Here is a 22,202-nt window from a genome sequence, read left to right as displayed (position 1 = left end):
ATCCAGTCTTTAACCATTAAGTATGTAATGTTAGTTTTTGGCTTCCAATAAATGTCCTTTCTCAGTTGAGAAAGTTCCTTTCTGTTTCTCTTCTGCTGAGTTTTTATAGTGAATAGGTGTTGCCTTTTGTCAAATGCTTTTTCTCCATCTATTGAGAAGATCATATAGATGTTCTCCTTTATTGTATCAATTAGGTACATTAATTGATTTTTCACATGTTACACCAGTATTCTGGTGTAAACTCCACTTGGTCATTTGTCACTCATTTTATGTATCACTGTGGGGGTCTGTCCTGTAGACCCTGACCCAACGACAAATGAATAATGTACACTGACACAGATATTATTCTTGTCTGTCCGGCTGAGAGTCTGGGCAGCTTATGGACTCCCAGGAGACTGCTGTAAAGAGTTGCAACCATGACCCAGACTTGCTGGCCTTCCCAGCATTTATTCAGCACACATTAAATGACAAAAGTCTCAAGTAAACACCACTAGAATGTAATTACCATTGCAGACCCCCCTAAAAGAGAGCAATCATGCACCCACAGATGGTCAAAGGTTAGTCTTAGGACCACATGAGTAAACAAACTATTTAGATAGACTCCTCTACATTCCTGTGTTAATTACCCTTGTTATAGCTCAAAGAGGATTAGGCTGCCTTCAGTCATAACTCTATCCTGAGACTTTTGCAAAAACCTTCTGGCCTTCTAAGGTTTATTTTACAGTTTTTCCCACCATCCTGACTGAACTCCTACATCTCACTGCATTGGACTTGCATATATATGTGTGTATCTATGTATATATACGTGTGTATATACACTTATATGTGTATATACACATACATATATTTTTGAGACAGGGTCTCACTCTGTTGCCCAGGCTTGAATGCAGTGGAATGATCACAGTGTGTATATATACATATATATATATATTGAAACAGAGGCTCACTCTGTTGCTCAGGCTTGAATGCAGTTTTGTGATCACAGCTCACTGCAGCCTCAACCTCCCGAGGCTCAAGCAGTCTTCCCGGCCAAGCCTCCTGAGTAGCTGGAACCACAGGTGTGCACCACCATGCCCAGCTAATCTTTAAGACTTTCTTGTAGAGACAAGGTCACCTTATGTTGCCCAGGATGTTCTTGAACTCCTAGCCACAAGCAATCCTCCTACCTCAGCCTCCCAAAGAGGTAGGATTACAGGTGTGAGCCACCATGCATGGGCTCACTTGCTAATATTTTGTTAAGGATTTTTTGTTTCTGTTCATGAGAGATATTTGCAGTTTTCTTGTTATGTCTTTTTCAAGTTTTGATGTCAGAGTCATAATGACATTAGAAAATGAGTGACATCACACCCCTCTTTTCTGGAAGAGTTTGTATAGGACCTGTGTTGTTTCTCCCTTAAAAGAATAATAAAATTCAGCAGTGAAGCCATATGGGCCTGGAGCTTTTGTTATAGAAAGGCTTTAAATTATGAATTCAATTTCATTAGTTAATAGATGCTATTCAAGTTTTCTATTGCCTCTTCAATTTGCTTTGATAATTTCTGTCTTTCAAGGAATTTTATGTAATTTGTCAGATTTATTGGCATAAAGTCACTCATAGTATATTCTTTTTTTTTTTTTTTTGAGACAGAATCTCACTCTATCACCAGGCTGAAATGGCACAATCTCGGCTCACTGCACCTTCTACCTCCTGGGTTCAAGCGATTCTTGTGCCTCAGTCTCCCGAGTAGCTGGGATTACAGGCACACACCACCATACTTGGCTAATTTTTGTACTTTTGGTATAAATGTAAATGTGCCTAGTTATAAAGCCCTAAAATATACAAAGCAAAAGCTGACAAATCTGTAAGGAAAAATACACAGATTACCACTTATAGCTAGAGATTTCAATACTTTTTTCTTACAGCTACTTGGGAGGCTGAGGCATGAGAATCGCTTAAACCTGCAAAGCAGAGATTGCACTGAGCCGAGATCATGCCACTGTGCTCCAGCATGGGTGACAGAGCAAGACTCTGTCTCAAAAAAAAAAAAGAAAAGAAAATGAAAATGAACCCCTGTAAAGCAATTTCAGCTTTGCTTCATGGTGTATTTGCTTTTTACCCAGAGGTTAATTTGTTGGTTTTCTTAAAACCATGTTTTTCTTAATGGGCTTATTGTTTAGAAGTAACAAGTAGACTGGAAAGGTATTTGGGACCTAAGCTTATAACATTGACCTCTCATTATCAGGGAAAAAGGAGAAGCCAAAGAAGTTCACTAGACAACCAAAAAAGCAGATATCTTCACCCTGTGCTCAGAGGAAAGAAAAGGCATTGGAGAAGGTAACTCTGAATTATCTGTTGTTATTTTAAAGTTCATGTGGAAAAATAAGCAAGTGACTATAGCCAGCAAAAAATAAAAAGTTAAGAGTAGTGAAGACACATGGAATGCTAGCAATGTAAAAATGAAGTTTTATAGACTGAGATTAAAGATCTCTAAGATATATTGACAAATGAGAAAAGGGAGGTGCAGAAATGTATAGTGGTATAGTATGCTACCATTTGTGTAAAGTGGATGGGGGAAAAATATAAATGAACTTCCTTGTATATGCATAAAATGTCTCTGGAAGGCTACATAAGAACTTGATAAAATTGGTTGCCTCTTAGGAAGGGAACTGAATGTATAAGGAGCAGAAGTGAGAGTCTTTTATTGTATGTGCTATTTATACCTTTTGAAGTTTAAACCAATATTACTTATTCAAAAAATTAAAAATAGGCTTTTTAAATTAAAAATAAATTATATTTTATGACATTTAAAAATAATTCTTATTTCTCCATGCCTTTGAAGGAAGAGGTTAAAAAGCCAGATAGGAATAAGAGAATAGTAATAACCACAATTGGCTAAAAGAAAAACTGTGAATTTCAAAAATGTGTGATAGGTTGAGGCTGGGTTAAGATCCACAGAGTTACATTGGACACATTGTACATTCATCTTTGTGTTAAGTGTCACAAGCATATGAGTGGGTTAATTCTAAAAAAATTGTATCAGCTGGCTGGGCATGATGGCTCATGCCTGTAATCCTAGCACTTTGGGAGGTCAAGGTAGGTGGATTGCTCGAGCCCAAGAGTTTGAGACCAGCCTGGGCAAAACCCCATTTCTACTAAAAAAAAAAATACAAAAATTAGCCAAGCATGGTGGTGCATACCTGTAGTCCCAACTACTCAGGAGGCTGAGGGGGAGGATCACTTGAGACCAGGAAGTCGAGGCTGCAGTAAGCTATAATCATGCCACTGCACTCCAGCCTCGGCAACAGAGTGAGACCCTGTCTCCAAAAAAAAGAAATTGCATAAGCTGGGATTCCAAGGTTAACAAATGAAGCTGGATTCAAATTCTAGGTCCGTATCTCTTTGGAGAAGTTTCTTAACTTCCCCGAACCTCTTATTATGAAGATATTAACAGTGCCTATCTCATGTGGTTGGTGCAAGGTTTAAATGAAATAGCACTTGTAATGCTCTTGGTACAGTGTCTTCACACTCAATAAGAGTGAACTCTTTTTATTACTAACTATAGCGCTAATCAGTAAACATGTTCTAATTGGGCCTTAATGTTGTCTACTTTTTTTTAGTCAGCTTCTAGAGATGTGTCTCCTTTCGTGTGAGTATTGCTCCTTAATCCAATCGGATATCCACTCTTAAAGAAGCATCAATGCTGATTTTTGTTCAATTTTTTCAATAGTGTGAGTATGCAGAAGAATAAGTGGGATGCCACAAGATCCTTGAGATTCAACCAGGATGCACAGAGAGAAGATGGTAAATTTTATTATTTGGGTAATATACAAATTGGATGTAAATAGCAATGATTAGTGTGTCTTTCAGTTTATAAAGTATGCGGAATAGCTCTAGAGATTCTAGCTAAAGTAGGCCCAAAATTTACATATTCCCTTAGGCAACAACCAGAGTTTCATTACTACACAACCCCACCAAATAATGTATTATTTTATGCATCTGTGGTGTTGAGATCACTCACATTGACTTTTGCCCATTACGTTCACCATAAAGGTGACTGAATATGTTTTAGACTGTTTTATGGTAATCTAAAAAGCAGCACAATTATCCAGAAATGAGTCATTTGCCACTTGCTAACTTAAATTCTTCACAAATAGATGTATGTGTCTGTAAAATAGTATCAAAAGATACTTTCATAAACCCTTGGTGATTACAATCTTTTTTGAGAAATAAAAAGATATATATCATCCTTATGAAAAGTGAAGTTTACTGTTTTTTTCCCTTCAGATCAGCGGCGAATGTCTGAAATTACAGGGCATCTAATAAAAATGAGATTGGGGGATCTGGACCGAGTCAAGTCAAAGGAAGCAAAAGAAGTAAGAATTGTGTACCAGTGTATTGTACTTGTGTAAAATATGCCTTCCTACTTTTATTTTCAGCTTAGGATTATAAAGATGTTTTAGGCAGAATTTTAAAAGAGTAATTTATGTGTTTTTGTTTTTGTTTTTCCTTTGAGATGGAGTTTCACTCTTGTTGCCCAGGCTGGAATGCAGTGGTGCAATCTTCACTGCAACCTTCGCCTCCCGGGTTCAAGCGATTCTCCTGCCTCGACCTCCCAAATAGCTGGGTTACAGGCGTGTGCCACCATGCCCAGCTGATTTTTTTGTATTTAGTAGAGATGGGGTTTCACCATGTTGGTCAGGCTGGTCTCAAACTCCTGACCTCAGGTGATCCACCCGCTTTGGCCTCCCAAAGTGCTGGGATTACAGGCATGAGCCACCGCACCTGGCCAAATATATGTGTTTTTGTTTGTTTGTTTGAGACGGAGTCTCGCTCACTGAGACTTGCAGTGGCGCCATCTTGGCTCACTGCAACCTCTACCTCCCAGGTTCAAGTGTTTCTCCTGCCTCAGCCTCCCAAGTAGCTGGGACTACAGGCGTGCACCACCAAGCCCAGATAATTTTTTCATTTTTAGTAGAGACGGGGTCTCATGTTGGCCAGGCTGGTCTTGAGCTTTTGACCTCGTGATCCACCCACCTCAGCCTCCTAAAGTGCTGGGATTACAGGCATGAGCCATCATGCCTGGCCACATTTATGTATTTTTTAATATTCTGTACCAGTTAGCCTGTTTATTCATGTAAAGGTTTCCCACCATGTCTTATTATCCATGGTCCATAGGTCATCTATAACACATATAATAAAATACATCATTGCTGAAAATGTGTCGTCACACCAAGAGTAGGTTAACTGTGCATTGTTGACCAAATGCTAACTCCAGAGGGCGACTGTCTGAAAGTACCAATTTTCATCAACTCTGCATGTGGTGCTTAGATGTCTCTAAAATAAGATGTTATCTTGCTGAAAATGGTGACAAGAAACACCTATATTCTTGCTAGAATTACATTTTAGTCATGACATTATGTATTATCATTAGTATTGGTATTATGTAAGTACCATACTCTTGCCCTAATTCTTGTATTTAAAAATTTACTTCCCTATAAAACTTCTAAAAGGAAACATAGGAGAAAATCATTGTGACCTTAGGAAAATATTTCTTAGCCTACAACACCAAAAGCATGATCCATAAATGAAAAATTGGACTTCATCAGCATTTAAAATTTCTACTTTTCAAAAGATACTATTTAAACAATGAAAAGACAAGCCATAAACTATGAGAAAATATGTGTAAAATACCTGATAAGGGATGTGTATCCAGAATCTATAAAGAACTCTCAAAACTCAATAATAAAATTTAAACACCTAATAAAAATAAATGGGCAAAAGAGTAAACAGACACCATGGAAAAAAGGATTTCCATGCCACATAAGCATATATCATTAGATGTGCTGAGATACAACATCATTAGTCCTTAGGAAAATGTAAATTAAAACCTAAATGAGGCCAGATACAGTGGCTCACATCTGTAATCCCAGCACTTTGGGAGGCCAAGGTAGAAGGATCACTTGAACGCAGGAGTTTGAGACCAGCCTGGGCAACATGATGAAACCCTATCTCTCCAAAAAAATACAAAAATTAGCCAGGTGTGGTGGTGGATGCCTGTAGTCCCAGCTACTTGCGAGGCTGAAGTAGGAGGATCACTTGAGCCTGGGAGGCAGTTGCAATGAGCCAAGAGCACACCACTACACTCCTGCCTGGGCAACAGCACAAGACCCAGTCTCCAAAGGAAAAAACCCATACCAAGTGCTGATGAGGATGTGGAGCAACTGGAACTCTCATATATAGCTAGTAGAAATGCAAAAAGGAATGGTCAATTCACACATTTTTATAATGGCTTTAGTCATAATTGCTAAAAACTAGAAATACTATAAATGATGTCCTTTACCTGGTAAATGGGAAAACAAACTGTGCATATAAAAAGAACATTGGACTGGGTGCAGTGACTCAGACCTGTTATCCCAGCACTTTGGGAGGTCAAGGTGGGCGGATCACAAGGTCAAGAGATTGAGACCATCCTGGCCAACATGGTGAAACCTCGTCTCTACTAAAAATACAAAAATTAGCTGGGTGTGGTAGCGCAGGCCTGTAATCCCAGCTACTCAGGAGGCTGAGGGAAGAGAATCACTTGAACCCGGGAGGCGGAGGTTGCAGTGAGCCAAGATGGTGCACTGCACTCTAACCTGGACAAGAGAGTGAGACTGCATCTCAAAAAAAAAAAAAAAAAAAAGAACATTGAGTCCAGGAATTCAAGACCAGCCTGGGCAAAATAGGGGAGACCCTGTTTCTACAAAAAATAAGAAATTAGTTGGGCATGGTGGTGCACACCTGTGGTCCCAGCTCCTCTGGTGGCTGAGGTAGGGCTGCAGTAAACCTTGATCACACCACTGCACTCCAGCCTGGCTGACAGAGTGAGATGCTGTCTCCAAAAAAAAGGAACAAATTTCTGATGTACACATCAATATGGATGAATCTCCTATACGTGAAAGAAGCTAGGTTCAAATGGCTGCATGCTATATGATTCTACTTATATAATGTTCTGGAAAATGCAAAACTATAAGGATAGAAAACAGACAAATGGTTGCCAGAAATTGGTAGTGGTAGGTAGATTGACTTGACAGGGGAACAAGGAAATTTTCTTGGGGGTGATAGGACTATTTTCTATGTCTTCATTGTGACAGTAGTTATAAAACTGTATGCATTTGTCAAAACCCACACCTATACACTAAAATGGTACATTTTTCTTTATGTAAATTAAACCTCGAAAAGACTGGATTTAAAAAGGCAAAATAAAATTACTTCTAAATTAAAAAGTAATACCATTTTAATAAAGCAGAGCTTCTATTGATTCTGTGAAGATAACAGTATTGCTTCTTTATTCTGCAGTTTGCGGGAGGTATTTATTCCAGGCTGGAAGCACAAATCAAGGCCTCAGTGCCAGTCAGTGCACGCCAAAGCAGCTCAGAGAAAAACACAAGGTAAATCAGCATAAACTAAACTGGAGTGTCACTGGCTTTGAAGTGAATTTTTTTTTTTAAGATAAATCATATGAACACTAGAAACATGTAATTTGAGTTTGGTTTTATGTTTTGTTTCAGTGATTATATTATCAAGGCACTAGTTAGAATCAGATTTTAACTTAAAAGATAAAATCTAATGAAAGTATAGCTTTGTGGAATTTTTAAAGTTTTCTGCTTGTTGGACTAGCTTCATTCTGAACCAACTCCTGATAAAAATGTAAGCTATAGTGCTTCTGTGAAGTAGCAGAATTTTTGTACTGTTTGTAGATTACATATTAATACTTTGTATAAATCACTGTAATCTTTACCATTCCTTGCTTTATATTTTATTTCTTGTAATAAAATCTAACTGGTGGGTCTTGTGTCATTTTACATCACAAGTTTTGTGTTAGAGATGAACAGTTACTGAGATTTGAACATTAATATTACAGATTCTAAGTCCTTATCTATAATTCTGAAATTCAGAAAGTTCAAAAAGCTAAAAGTTGTTTTCATACATTTGTAGCAATTCAAACTTGCACTGAGCTGCTGTGATACCATTTATATTTTTTATTCATCCCACTTATATTTGATTATGGGGCACTGCTCCAGATCCATTATATACAACGTACATAACATATTATCTCTGAGAAGGAACAAATCTGAATTCCAAAAATACGTCTCCCTTTAAGAGTTTTAGAAAGTGGATTACGGAGCTGCAAGAAGATTTATTAAACCTTGATGTTGCCAAGCCAACATAATCTAAAGGAGCACCAACTTCCTATTGTTTAGAAGCAACTCTGACCTCCTTTTCTGTTTAAAAAATCTAGGTCTAAAAGTCGTTTTGGTCAAGGGCGTCCTGCATAAAGCACCTTAAAATGTAAGTAAAAAGAGAGAAGGCACACTCCTGGACATCTGAAATTGCTCACTTCTGGAAGATCTTCAGAACAATGACTTCCAACTGTTTTATGTTATTATTATTTTAATCCACATAAATCATAATGCTAAAAGAAATATATAGTTAGGTTTTATGAAAATCTAATTGTAAATATGAAACTTTTTAAATCTGATTTTCTTTTAGTATGATTCTAGGCTATGTAGAGAGCAATTATTTACATATCTGCATAGTTGAGATGCCCAGTGTTTTCCTTTATTTATTTGAAAAAGAAGAGGCCTAAACTGTCAGGTAGCTAAGTTTTTTTAAGACCTTAAAAGTTAGGGGAACACAACTGGTAGTGTTACTTTGCATGTGTGCTGATTGTAGTATGTCTTTGGAGCTGTAAATCTTGAGATAGCATTGAGAACTGCAGTTTGTGTGATGAAATTCCCAATGATGCTAATTTTAAGTCTGCATGAATGTTAAGGAGTGACAGGTCTCAAGACTGCATTAGGTAAAGTTTCAGGGTAAGGTATTTCAGTACTGTGTTGGGCAGAAGGGTTAATTTTTTTCAGCATTATATCGTGGAAAGTACAATGTTAATCCAACTTTTTTTTTCTTTCAGTTTTTAATGCTTAGCTATTGATCATCTGAGCTGGAATTACTGATTATTACCTCTGTCCTCTGTGAAACTAGTGGCATTCTGAATTTGGTAAAATAACCATTGATAGTTTTAGGATAGTAAATCATTTCTGTTGTATGAGACACCCACTATACAGTTCTCAGGGCTCTAAAACCCAACCATATTTCTATAACCATTCAAATAACTGCTTAAAACAGTTATACTTGCTAGTTCGAGATGTCTAAAATTTTCCAAATACAATAGATGGGTGAAAAATTGCATATATTCAAGAAAAATCAAAATAAAATTCTATTTTATAAATCATGTTTAAATTTTTCTAACCAGGCAGAAAGACTGCTCAGGGAAAATTTGTTCCAAACTATAATCATATAATAAATTATGTGTTTGTAAATTATATGTAGGTCTCTGAAAAACTTTAAGATGCACTGTTTCTATTTTTTTAAGTCTTAATTTGCCTTATAATTGACATTTCTTCAAATTATTCAGAGAACAGACTTTAATGTGTGACAAAAGAGCAATTTCCATTGAAATGTTGAAGTGTTACACTCAGTTTACACGTACAGAAATCATTCTTTTTAGTGAGTCTTTTAGTTGATAAATGAAGCTAGATGTTATTTGATAACCTTGGCTTTGCCAAGGTTTTTGAACTGCTGCTTGGAAATTTTGTTCCAGTTTATATTTGTTTCTATTGTTTGATACTGTGGAAATAGACTTTTATTTTCTAAAGAAAATGTCTTGTAGTACATATTATATGTAAGTACTCTGTTAAACACCAGAGTTTTTTTGTAGCTTACTGTGTTTTCTGTTAAAAGGATTTGGGTTTGTACATGTAAACAGTGCTGTAATGGTCACGACTAGATAAGGAAAAAATACGTATGCTCTTTCCATTTTTAACTGATGGTAAAAAGGCAAACTGCTTCTCCCCTGGGAGGACTGTACCACTGAATTGATTTTACAAACCAGAGTTTATCAGAATATGATTCTCTTCAGAATGTTTTTGGCCAGGTGCAGTGGCTCATGCCAGTAATCCCAGCACTTTGGGAGGCCGAGGCGGGCGGATCACCTGAGGTTAGGACTTGGAGACCAGCCTGGCCAACATGGCGAAACTCCATCTCTACTAAAAATACAAAAAGATTAGCAGGGCGTGGTGGCCCACACCTGTAGTCCCAGCTACTCAGGAGGCTGAGGCACAAGAATTGTTTGAACCCGGATGGCAGAGGTTGCAGTGAGCCGAGATCATGCCGCTGCTCTCTTAGCCTGGGTGACAGAGTGAGACTCCATCTCAATTAAAAAAAAAAAAAGAATGTGTTTTTTATTTTGTTAATGTTTGTCTGTTATATATAGCACAGGTACCACAAACATTTTACTTAAACTCTTAATAGCATTTCTTTTGCCAGATACTTCAATATTTCACCTTACATTAATCCTGGATTCACATTTCTTTAATCAAAATAAATGTTAATGACAAAAGTTGTTTGGAAAGTCTATCTGAATTATTCCATCTTCTCAGAAAAAAAGTCTAGAGTGGCTCTAGATTCCACAAGTTTTCATGGAAAGTTATCTCTGCTACAAGGTGAAATTTTTAAGTTTTAAGGTTATTTTAGGCCAGGCACAGTGACTCACCTCTGCAATCCCAGCACTTTTGGAGGCCAGAGCAGGAGGATTGCTTGAGTCCAGGCGTTCAAGATCAGCCTGGGTAACATAGTGAGACCTCGTCTCTACAAAAATAAAAATTAAAAAAATTAACCTGGCATGGTGGCATGCACCTGTGGTCCCAGGTATTAGGGAGGCTGAGGTGGAAGAAATGCTTGAGCCTGAGAGTTGAAGGCTTCACTGAGCCATGATTGTGCCACTGCACTCCAACCTGTGCAGCAGAGCAAGACCCTGTCAAAAAAAAAAAAAAAAAAAAAAAGATTATTTTAAATGAGGTTATGCTGGTAAAGATTTACCAAACATTTAAGGGATAAAATACTTCAGAAAAGATGATCTGATAACAATGCTGATTGTACACAATTGCATTTATTTGTTACTTTCCTTCTTCACAATACTCAGCCAACTACAGTGAGATGTGCTTATTGCTTTGGAAGCTGAGGCTGAAGCTCTGTCAAGCTCGTCTACTAAAGGCATGTTATAATATAAAAACGAACAAAAAAATGTATTTTGTCTTTAATTCCTGAAATTAATTCTGCAGCCAACTTTCAGCTATTCACTGAGCAACTTCACACCTCCCAGGACTGGAATACCTATCCAGTTTAATTCTAATAGGCTAACTCTCTGTCTCTTATTTAAAGCTGATCTATTGGGGAAGATGGTACAAGAATAATATTATTCCACCCTTATAAGATTTTGGGGCAATTAAATGAGTTAATAGGTCTAAAACAACTAGCACAGTACTTTCTGGCCTATAGTAAGCCCTCCATAAATGTTTGCTATTATTGTTGCATTGTTACGTTAATATGTGGAAGGTACCCTAAATTCTTTGAGAGTTTCATATCCCTTTTCCTGTAACTTGAGTTGCTAAGACTGTGTATGTGTGTGCATGTATGTTTTTAGTGCAAGAAGGGAGGCACCTAATACTTTCATGGTTTCTATGGCATCATTTGAGATTTAAAAGAAAATCATATTAAATGTCTTATCTTATTTAGGCAAAGTAAGTGGCATTCGTAGAAAGAGCTAGGTAAAGAATACTGTTTCCTGATACGTGGTAGGGAGCTATGCTGTTTTCAGAGGCTTCAACTGAAGGAGACAGTAAGTGAAGGCCATAGCGAAGTCTAATAGCAGCTCTCTTTCTAAGATGTATCTTTCCTTGAGAAAATATAGCCAGTTTGGTTCTTACTATTTGTTTATGAACACAGCCAATTCTTAGCAAACTGAAGGTGATGGTCCTAGTAGTTGCTATTTGTTGAATGCTTTGGATATGCTGAAGATCATGCTCCTGATATATCACTTATCTTCTTTAACCTCACAACCCCCCCCAAAAAAATTGGGCATTATCCCCATTTTACAAGTGAAAAAGAACGTTCAGCAAGGCAAAGTAAACTACATACTGGGGTTGGAACCTGGGCTTATCAATACATTCCAACACCTTCTTGAAATAGTTTTCCCTTGGGTTGCCTGAAAATTTTCTCTTAGAGGCCTCCTGCCTCACTGGCAGCTTCTTCTTCAGACTGAAAGCAGGTGACTGCAGCACGCTTTCTGTAGTTCCAGACTTGTTTACTCAACTGTCTGCTTAACATTTGTACTTGGAGTACCAGTGGGTATCTCCAACTTAATTAACGTAATCAAAACAGAGCTTGTGATATCCCTTCCCATTCCTGCCCCCAAACTCCCTGCTTATTCAAACCCATTCTTTTCCAGTTCAGTAAATGGCATTATTGCCTACCAAAGTGCACAAGGCAAATATCTAGGAAAGTATTCCTTACTCTTCTCTTTTCTTCACACCTGACATTCAATTTATCAGCTAGTCCCATACATACTGTACATCCATTTGCTTCTCTCTATCTCCACTATCACCACCCCCAGTTATTAACATCTTTTGCATGAAGTGCTACAAATGTCTCATAAGTAATTCCCCAGCTTCCATTTCAGCCTCTGTATAACTTATTGTGCACAAAGCTTTCGTGATTTTTCAATGTGACTCAGATCACATCACTCCCCTGCTTAACACTAATAGCATCCCATCAAACCTAGAATAAAATCCAACCTTTGGGCTGGATGTGGCTGCTCATGCCTATAATCCCAGCACTTTGGGAGGCCAAGGTGGGCAGATCACTTGAGGTCAGGAGTTTGAGACTAGCCTGACCAACATGGCAAAACCCCATCTCTACTAAAAAATACAAAAATTAGCTGGACATGGTGGTAGGTGCTTGCAATCCCAACTACTCAGGAGGCTGCAGCAGGAGAATTGCTTGAACCCGGGAGGTGGAGGTTGCTGTGACCTGAGATCGTGTCACTGTCTCAAAAAAAACCATCCCAACCTACACTAGTCCTACATGGCCTAGCCCCTGGCTGCCTCTCAGACTTCATTTTCCTTCTTAATTACTACATTGGAATGTAGTAAGTCATTCCCACCTTTCCATTCCTTGACATTAGCCATTCCCGCCGTCTAGAAGGCTGTTATAATTCAGGTTTTAGTTTAGATGTTACTTCCTCACAGGAGGTATTTCCTATGTGCTTAGTATAAAATATCCATCCAAGTCACTCTCATCACATCCTCATAGTTTATTTCTGTGCATACCTGACATTATTACTCTGAAACTTTCCTTCTTTTATTTGTTGGTTTTGCAATCTGTATCCCATGATAAACTGTGAACACCAGAACAGAGACCTGGTCTTCTTGACTACTGCTATGTCCCCAGTGCCTAGAACAGTGAGTGGAGCAGCTGGTACCAAAAACCTTTCCTCTGGAGTTCATGTTTTTGGGTGGTATCTCCAGGATCTGGACTGTCCTCAGCCTGGCATCATCGTAATCTGTACCTGTTGGAGTTTCAGCAGATAGAGGCCTTGTCACAAATACCTTGTCATGGGTTCTAAAGATCAGTCTGTCACCTATAGAAAGTTATACTAGATTAGTTTGATGTAGACATGAGTCCAGGTGAATTCTGCTGAAATCTGGGCAGCTTCAAGTTCTGAGCAGAATAGAAAGTTAAGTAAGCTGACCTGATGGCCACCCTTTTATCTCAACAGTATATTAAACATGAACACTTGGATAATAAGTAACCACTGCAGCATTTTATGGTGAAGATGCTATGGAATTATGAGCATCTCATAAGCTCACCAAAGTGATTAGGTAATTGTTTTCCATCCTTATCTTTTCCCACCTTTTCCCCACTTTTTTCTTTGTCTAAAAATAAAATTATAAACAGAAAAAAAGAATGAAGAAAAATGAACAGAGCCTCAGAGAAATATGAGATATCATTAAGCTTGCTAACATACATCTAATGGAAGCTCCAAAAGGAGAGGAGCTAGAGAAAGGAAGAGAAAAAAAATATTTAAATAAATAGGGGCTGAAAACTTTCCAAATCTGATGGAAAACTTTACACATCCAAGAAGCTCAACAAACTCGAAGAGGTTAAATGCAAAGAAATCCACAAACACACATTATAGTTATAAATGGTCAAGGACAAAGAGAAAAGCTTGAAGCAGCAAGAGAAAAGTCCTTACTTATGGTTGGGTGCAGAGGCTCACACCTGTAATCCCAGCACTTTGGGAGGCCGAGGCGGGCAGATCACGAGGTCAGGAGATTGAACCCATCCTAGCTAACGTGGTGAAACCCCGTCTGCACTAAAACTACAAAAAATTATCCGGACATGGTGCCATGCGCCTGTAGTCCCAGCTACTTGGGAGGTTTAGGCAGGAGAATTGCTTGAACCCAGGAGGTGGAGGTTGCAGTGAGCCAAGATCACACCACTGTACCCCAGCCTGGGTGACACAGCGAGACTCTGTCTCAAAGGAAAAAAAAAGAAGAAGAAAAATCCTTACTTACAAGAGAACCCCAATAAGATCAACAGCTGACTTCTCATCAGAGGCAGTGGAGAACAGAATGCAGTGGATAACAGCCCAGGCACAGTGGCTCAGGCCAAGGAGGGAGGAAGCTAAGAGTTCAAGACCAGCCTGGCCAACACAGGGAGACCTCTACAAATAATTGTTTGGGTTTTCTTTTTTTTTGTTTTTTTTTTTCTTTGAGATGGAGTTTTGCTCTTTTCACCCAGGCTGGAGTACAGTGGTGTGATTTCAGCTCACTGCAACCTCTACCTCCCAGGTTCAAGTGATTCTCCTGCCTCAGCCTTCCAAGTAACTGGGATTACAGGCCACCACGCCCAACTAATTTTTTGTATTTTTAGTAGAGGTGGGGTTTCGCCATGTTGGTCAGGCTAGTCTCGAACTCCTGACCTCAGGTGATCCATCCGCCTCGGCCTCCCAAAGTGCTGGGATTACAGGCGTGAGCCACCACACCCGGCCTTACAAATGAATTTTTTAAATAGCCAGACATAGTGGCACACACCTGTAATTCCAGCTACTTGGGAGGCTTAGGTGGGAGGATCACTTGAGCCCAGGAGTTGGAGGCTGCAGTGAGCTATGATCACACCACTGCACTCCAGCATGGGAGACAGAGAGAGATCCTGTCCTAAAATGAAGGAGAAGGAGAAGGAGAGAAGGCAGTGGGATAACATTCAAAATGCTCAAAGAAAATCTATCAACCAAGAATCCTACATTCAGCAAAAATTGTCTTTCAAATATGAAGGCAAAATGAAGAGATTCCCAAATAAACAAAAATTGAGATAATTCATTGCTATCAGACCCACTGTACAAAAAATACTAAAAGAAAGTTATTTAGGCGGCCGGGCACGGTGACTCACACGTATAATCCCAGCACTTTGGGAAGCCAAGGCAGGTGGATCACCTGAGGTCAGGAGTTTGAGACCAGCCTGGCCAACATGGTGAAACTGCATCTCTACTAAAAATACAAAAATTAGCTGGGTGTGGTGGCAGGCACCTGTAATCCCAGCTACTCAGGAGGCTGAGGCAAGAGAATCACTTAAACCTGGGAGGCAGAGGTTGCAGTGAACCGAGATCGTGGCATTGCTCTCCAGCCTGGGCAACAACAGTGAAACTCCACCTCAAAAAAAAAAAAAGGTTATTGAGGCTGAAACAAGTGACTCTAGACAGTAATACATAAAAGCATTAGTAAAGATAGCATGCATATTTCTTAACTAATTTTAAAAAGCAGTTGAATATGTATATAATTTTATTGTTGGGACTATACCAAAGAAATGTAATGTATTTGCCAATAACAGCACAAAAGAGGTGGATAGGAGCAAAGCTATATTGGACTAAGTAAATGACTCCCAGTGTTAATATAGGAACAAATGAAGAGAACCAGAAATGAGAAATAAATTTGATACAATAAAAGCTATAAATATATATTTATAGGCTAATGCAACAAAAGCTGTAAGTATATTTTTTTCTCCATTTTCTTCCCTCAGCTTTTTAAAAAGGTATAAAAGTAAAGTAATAATTATAACAATATATTACTGGGTTTGTAACATATATAGACATGTATAACAATACCACAAGAGGAAACGGAATGGAGCTATATACGAATAATGTTTCTATATCTCTTTGGAATTTATTGTAAATGTGAAGCAGATTCTGATGTTAAGATGTATGTATGGTAAGCCCTGGAGCAAAAACTGAGGAAACAATTCAAAAAATATATAGTAAGGCCGGGCGCGGTGGCTCAAGCCTGTAATCCCAGCACTTTGGGAGGCCGAGACGGGTGGATCACGAGGTCAGGAGATTGAGACCATCCTGGCTAACACGGTGAAACCCCGTCTCTACTAAAAAATACAAAAAACTAGCCGGGCGACGTGGCGGGCGCCTGTAGTCCCAGCTACTCAGGAGGCTGAGGCAGGAGAATGGCGTGAACCTGGGAGGCGGAGCTTGCGGTGAGCTGAGATCCGGCCACTGCACTCCAGCCTGGGTGATAGCGAGACTCCGTCTCCAAAAAAAAAAAAAAAAAAAAAAAAAAAAAAAAATATATATATATATATATATAAATTAATGTTACATCAGAAAATATTTACTTAATGCAAAAGAAAGGAAAAGAGGAATAAAGAAACAGAAAACATAGGAGGCATGAAGAAAGCGAAAAGTAAACCAGCAAAAGTAAATCCAGCTATATAAATAATAACATTAAATGTGAATATGTTATCCATCAAAAGGCAGAGAACATCAGACTAGATAAGAAAACAAAATCCCAACTAAACGCAGTATATGGGAGACAGACTTTAAATTCAAGGATACAGATGGATTAAAAGTAAAAGGATAAAAAATAATATAACATGCAAACAGCAACCATAAGCAGGAGTGGTTATACAAAATAGGCTTCAAAAATTATTAGAAATAAAGAGGGACATTTTATAATAAAAGGGTCACTCCATCAGGAAGATATAACAATTATAACCATATGTGAACCAAAAAGCACCAAAATTCATAAAGTATAAACTGACAACTGAAAGGGGAAATAACACAATTCAACAAGAATGGGCTTTCAATAATGGATAGACCACTAAGGCAGAAGATCGACAAGGAAACAGATGACTTGAACAACACTATAAACCAACGAAACCAACAGACATCTATAGACACTCCACTCAACAACAGCAGAATATACATGTTTCTCCTAGTGCATGTGGAACATTCTCCTGGATAGACCATGTGCTAAGCCATAATACAAGACCCAATACATTTTAAAGGAAAGAAATAATACAAAATATGTTCTCTAACCACAAAGGAATTAAAAATAATATACAATAACCACAATAGAAATTAGAGGCTGGTGTGGTGGCACACATCAGTAATTGCAGCACTGAGAGGCCAAGTCTGGAGAATCACTTGAGCCCAGGAGTTTGGGACCAGCGTGAGCAACATGATGTGACCCCCATCTCTACAAAAATTTTTTTTAATTAGCTGGGTACAGTGGCGCATGCCTGTAGTCCCAGATACTCGGGAGGTTTAGGTGGGAGAATTGCTTGAGCTTAGGAGATCAAGGCTGCAGTGAGCCATGTTCAAACCACTGCACTCTAACATGGACAACAGAGCAAGACCCTGTCTCAAAAAAAGAAAGAGAGAGAAAGAACAAGGAAATCTGAGAAATCCACAGATATGTGGAAGTTAATATACTACTGAGTAACTAATGGGTGAAGGAAGAAATCACAAGGGAAATTAGGAAATACTTTGAGATAAATGAAAAGAAAGACAACATACCAAAACATATGGGATGTAGCTAAAGCAGTGCCTAGAGAGAAATTTGTAACTGTAAATGCTTAAATAAACAGGAAGAAATAATGTAGGATAAACAGGTTTAAAGATCTAATATACAGGCTCGAGCTGTAGGCATGCAGGGCTGGAGATGCTGCAGACCCACGACCCGGAGCAGCTCGGAGGTGGTGAATAATAGCTCTTCAAGTCTGCAATAAAAAATGGCCTCCAATAAAACTACATTTCAAAAAATAGGAAAAAAACAGAATAGGAAGAGTAAAAAAGTTGAAGAGGCAGAGCCTGAAGAATTTGTGGTGGAAAAAGTACTAGATCGACATGTAGTGAATGGGAAAGTGGAATATTTCCTGAAGTGGAAGGGATTTACAGATGCTGACAATACTTGGGAACCTGAAGAAAATTTAGATTGTCCAGAGTTGATTGAAGCATTTCTTAACTCTCAGAAAGCTGGCAAAGAAAAAGACGGTACAAAAAGAAAATCTTTATCTGACAGTGAATCTGATGACAGCAAATCAAAGAAGAAAAGAGATGCTGCTGACAAACCAAGAGGATTTGCCAGAGGACTTGATCCTGAAAGAATAATCGGTGCCACAGACAGCAGTGGAGAATTGATGTTTCTTATGAAATGGAAAGATTCAGATGAGGCAGACTTGGTGCTGGCGAAAGAGGAAAATATGAAGTATCCTCAAATTGTAATTGCTTTTTATGAAGGGAGACTAACTTGGCATTCTTGTCCAGAAGATGAAGCTCAATAATTGTTCACATTGTTTTTTAATATATATTTATATATATATATATATATGAAATTTGGGTCTTGGATTTTGATTTACTAGTGTGATGAAATAACTACATCCTAATGAAAATCAAGTTTGATATGTTTGTTTTGAAAGTAGCATTGGAAGAGTTGTTGGGGGGTTTTTTTGCATCCGTAGCACTGGTTACTTTGAACAAATAATGCTTTCTGTAGTTGCTTCCTTTATCAGAAAAGAACATTTGATACCATGGTGTATTATTTCCTCTTCATTAAAGAACAGCTTTTCTAAATGTTGGGGGAAATGTCCATAGTCATTACTCAATCAAAACTTGTGTTCTCATAAGCCTAAGGACCATTTTATGTTTTTTACATGTTTTTTTGTGTGTGTGTGTGTATCCATAAAATGCATATGTAAATTTTTCTTTGTTTTTAAGCATTCACCCAAACAAAAAATCACAGGTAAACCCATGTTTCTGAGATGCCATTATTCCGAGCAATATAAGAAATAATCACTTCAAGTTAAATTGAAAATTTTCCTGAAGCCATACATTTCAAGGGAAATAAGTAATTCTAAATAGGACAATTTAAATTGGATAATTTTAAAGTATCTATAATTGCAGTGGTTTATTTGCAAATTTCCTAAAAGGAAAGATTTTATCACTGCCATCGCAGCAGGTTTCCTCATCCAGATGAGGAAACTAGACAAATGCTAGTGTGTTTTAACTAGCTAAACAAAACTAAGTTAAATGAAAATTTTAAAATTTCCCTAGTGAGCCATTCCTTAACAAAATGTTGAAATCCCTGTTGCTACATTGACTAAAAGGTAATGATGAAAGGAATATGTAAGACTTGGCTCATATAAACCTAATCAGATGGTTAGAGATGTTGGCAGTTGAGGACCTGCTGCCATAAATGTGTGAACAACCTTTTGTAAGCTGACCTATTGACCTGCATATTTTTTCTTTACCCCAACTGATTCCTTACATGTAGGCTCAATCTTCAGTTATTTGCTTTACTGGTTCAACAAAAGCCAGGAAGAACAACTTTGTAGTAATCAGAGTGTTATCCAACTGTATATTGTTTACTTGATTGTAAATACTGGTGAACAGTGGTTAATAAATAGTTTTATATTCCTTTATGCAAAAAAAAATAAGATCTAATATACAACATGAAGACTATAGTTAGTAATAGAGTATTTTATTAGGGATTTTTGCTAAATGAGTAGCTTATAGCTGTTCCTGCCCACAGAGAGGAAAATGTATAACTATGTAAGGATGATGGATATGTATGTTCATTTGTTCCACTATAGTAACCATTTTACTGTATATGTGTATGTTATATCATGTTGTATACCTTAAATATACACAATAAAAAATAAGAAAGTTTTTTCATTTGTTTTTTGTTTGTTTGTTTTTGAGACAGAGTCTCATTCTGTCGCCTAGGCTGGAGTGCAGTGGCGTGATCTCAGCTCACTGCAACCTCCACCTCCCGGGCACAAGCAATTCTCATGCCTCAGCCTCCCAAGTATCTGGGATTATAGGCATGTGCCACCATGCTTGAGTAATTTTTGTATTTTTAAAATACAAAATTAGTTGAGGCTTCAGCATGTTACCCAGGCCGGTCTTGAACTCCTGGCCTCAAGTGATCTGCCTGCCTTGGCCCTGAGCCACCACACCCAGCCAAGAAGAAAGATTTCAAATCAAGCACTTAACCTTCCACCTTAAGACACTGGAAAAAGAATAGCAATTAAAAGCACACTAAAAGAAAATAATAAAGATGGAAGCAAATGAACTAGAGAAGGGAAATGTGATAGAGAAAAACAAAACCAAAAACTAGGTTTTGAAAAGATTTTTTTAATTGGCAAAACTTTTAGTTAAACTAAGGAAGACTCAAATTACTAAAATCAGAAATGAAAGAAGAGATATAAAGAAGATAAACAAGGCTGGGCACGGTGGCTCACGCCTGTAATCCCAGCATTTTGGGAGGCTGAGGCAGGTGGATCACGAAGTCAGGAGATCGAGACCATCTTGGCTAACATGGTGAAACCCCATCTCTACTAAAAAATACAAAAAATTAGCTGGGCGTGGTGGTGGGCACCTGTAGTTCCAGCTTCTTGGGAGGCTGAGCAGGAGAATGGTATGAACCGGGGAAGCAGACCTTGCAGTGAGCCGAGATTGCGCCACAGCACTCCAGCCTGGGCAACAGAGCAAGACTCTGTCTCAAAAAAAAAAAAAAAAGATAAACAAAAAGGCTTATAAAGGAGTACTATTATTAGAAAGACACAAACTACTGAAACTGACTCAAAAGGAGAGAAAATATGAATAGCTCTATAACAACTAAAGACATTGAATTGTCCAACACTGCCTACAAAGAAAAGCCCAGACATCACTAGACAAAGATATCACAAGAAAAAGAAAACTACAGACCAATATCTCTTATGAATATAGATGCAACAATATTCAACATACGCTAGCACAATCCAGCAACATACAAAAATAATTATACTCCAAGGGAGATTTATTCCAAGAATGGAAAGTTGACTTAATATTTGAAAATCAATTAATGTAATACACTGTATCAGTATAATTTTTTTTTTTTAAGTTTCACAATTGGCTGGGTGCGATGGCTCACGGCTGTAATCCCAGCACTTCGGGAGGCCGAGGTGGGCAGATCACAAGGTCGGGAGTTCTAGACCAGCCTGGACAACACGGTGAAACCCCGTCTCTACTAAAAATACAAAAATTAGGCGTGGTGGCATATGCCTGTAATCCCAGCTATTCGGGGGGCTGAGGCAGGAGAATTGCTTGAACTTGGGAAGCGGAGGTTGCAGTGAGCCAAGATCACACCATTGCACTCCAGTCAGGGTGACAGAGCAAGACTCTGTCTCCAAAAAAAAAAAAAAGTTTCACAATCATCTCAATAGATGCATAAAAAGCAATCGACAAGTCCAATATTTTTTCATGATAAAAAAACAGTTAACAACATAGAAGGGAACTTCCTTAACTTGATAAAGGACATCTACAAAACACACACAGTTAACATTACACGTAATGGTGAAGAAATTGATACTTTCCCACTAAGATCAGGAACAAGACAATCCCATTCTCAACATTTCTATTCAATATTGTACTGGAGGATCTAGCCAGAGCAGACGGGCCTAAAAAATGACATAAAATGCATATAAATTGGAAAAGAAGTAAAACTGTATCTATTCAGAGATGACCTGATCCTGTATGCAGGAAATTCTATGAAATCACTAAAAAAAATTAAAACAGATAATTGAGTTCAGCAGTACTTCAGGATATAGGATCAATATGACAAAATCAACTTATTTCTATACAGTAGCAATGAAAAATCTAAAATTGAAATTAAGAAAACAACTTATAACATCAAAAAATTAAGAGCTTAAGGATAAATTTAACAAATAGAAAACATTCTGAAAACATATTCAAATAAAATGTTGTTGAAAGAAATTAAAGGCCTAAATAAATGGAAAGACATCCTATGTTCATGGATCATAAGACTTAATGTTGTTAAGATGGGAATATTCCTCAACTTAATCTACAGATTCACCACAGTCTCTAGCAGAGAGACTTGTAAGAGACTCTCTTCCTTGTAGAAATTAACAAGCTGATTCTAAAATTTATGTGAAAACTCAAGTGACTCAAAACAGCCAAAACAATTTTGGAAAACAACAAAGAAGATTTACACTTTCC

The 22,202-nt window shown here is 37.9% G+C and overlaps 1 protein-coding gene and 1 pseudogene across 2 annotated transcripts in view; both read left to right on the top strand.

Annotated features, from left to right (window-relative positions):
- The window catches only part of KIAA1841 (KIAA1841 ortholog), a 58,529-nt gene extending 48,108 nt beyond the window's left edge, over positions 1-10,421 (top strand). Inside the window, 6 exon segments of the mRNA XM_010377470.2 lie at positions 2,223-2,314; positions 3,598-3,626; positions 3,708-3,781; positions 4,265-4,353; positions 7,319-7,410; positions 8,262-10,421. Of these exon segments, the coding sequence (XP_010375772.2) occupies positions 2,223-2,314; positions 3,598-3,626; positions 3,708-3,781; positions 4,265-4,353; positions 7,319-7,410; positions 8,262-8,298 (413 nt within the window). The 3' untranslated portion in view covers positions 8,299-10,421.
- Positions 10,422-17,635: 7,214 nt separating this feature from the next.
- LOC104673450 lies at positions 17,636-19,636 on the top strand (annotated as a pseudogene). The gene has a single exon (XR_749517.2). The product of XR_749517.2 is annotated as a chromobox protein homolog 3 pseudogene (transcript).
- Positions 19,637-22,202: the final 2,566 nt, after the last annotated feature.

Source organism: Rhinopithecus roxellana, chromosome 17, assembly GCF_007565055.1.
Source record: "Rhinopithecus roxellana isolate Shanxi Qingling chromosome 17, ASM756505v1, whole genome shotgun sequence".
NCBI lineage: Eukaryota > Metazoa > Chordata > Mammalia > Primates > Cercopithecidae > Rhinopithecus > Rhinopithecus roxellana.
This window is presented reverse-complemented; position numbering and strand designations above follow the sequence as displayed.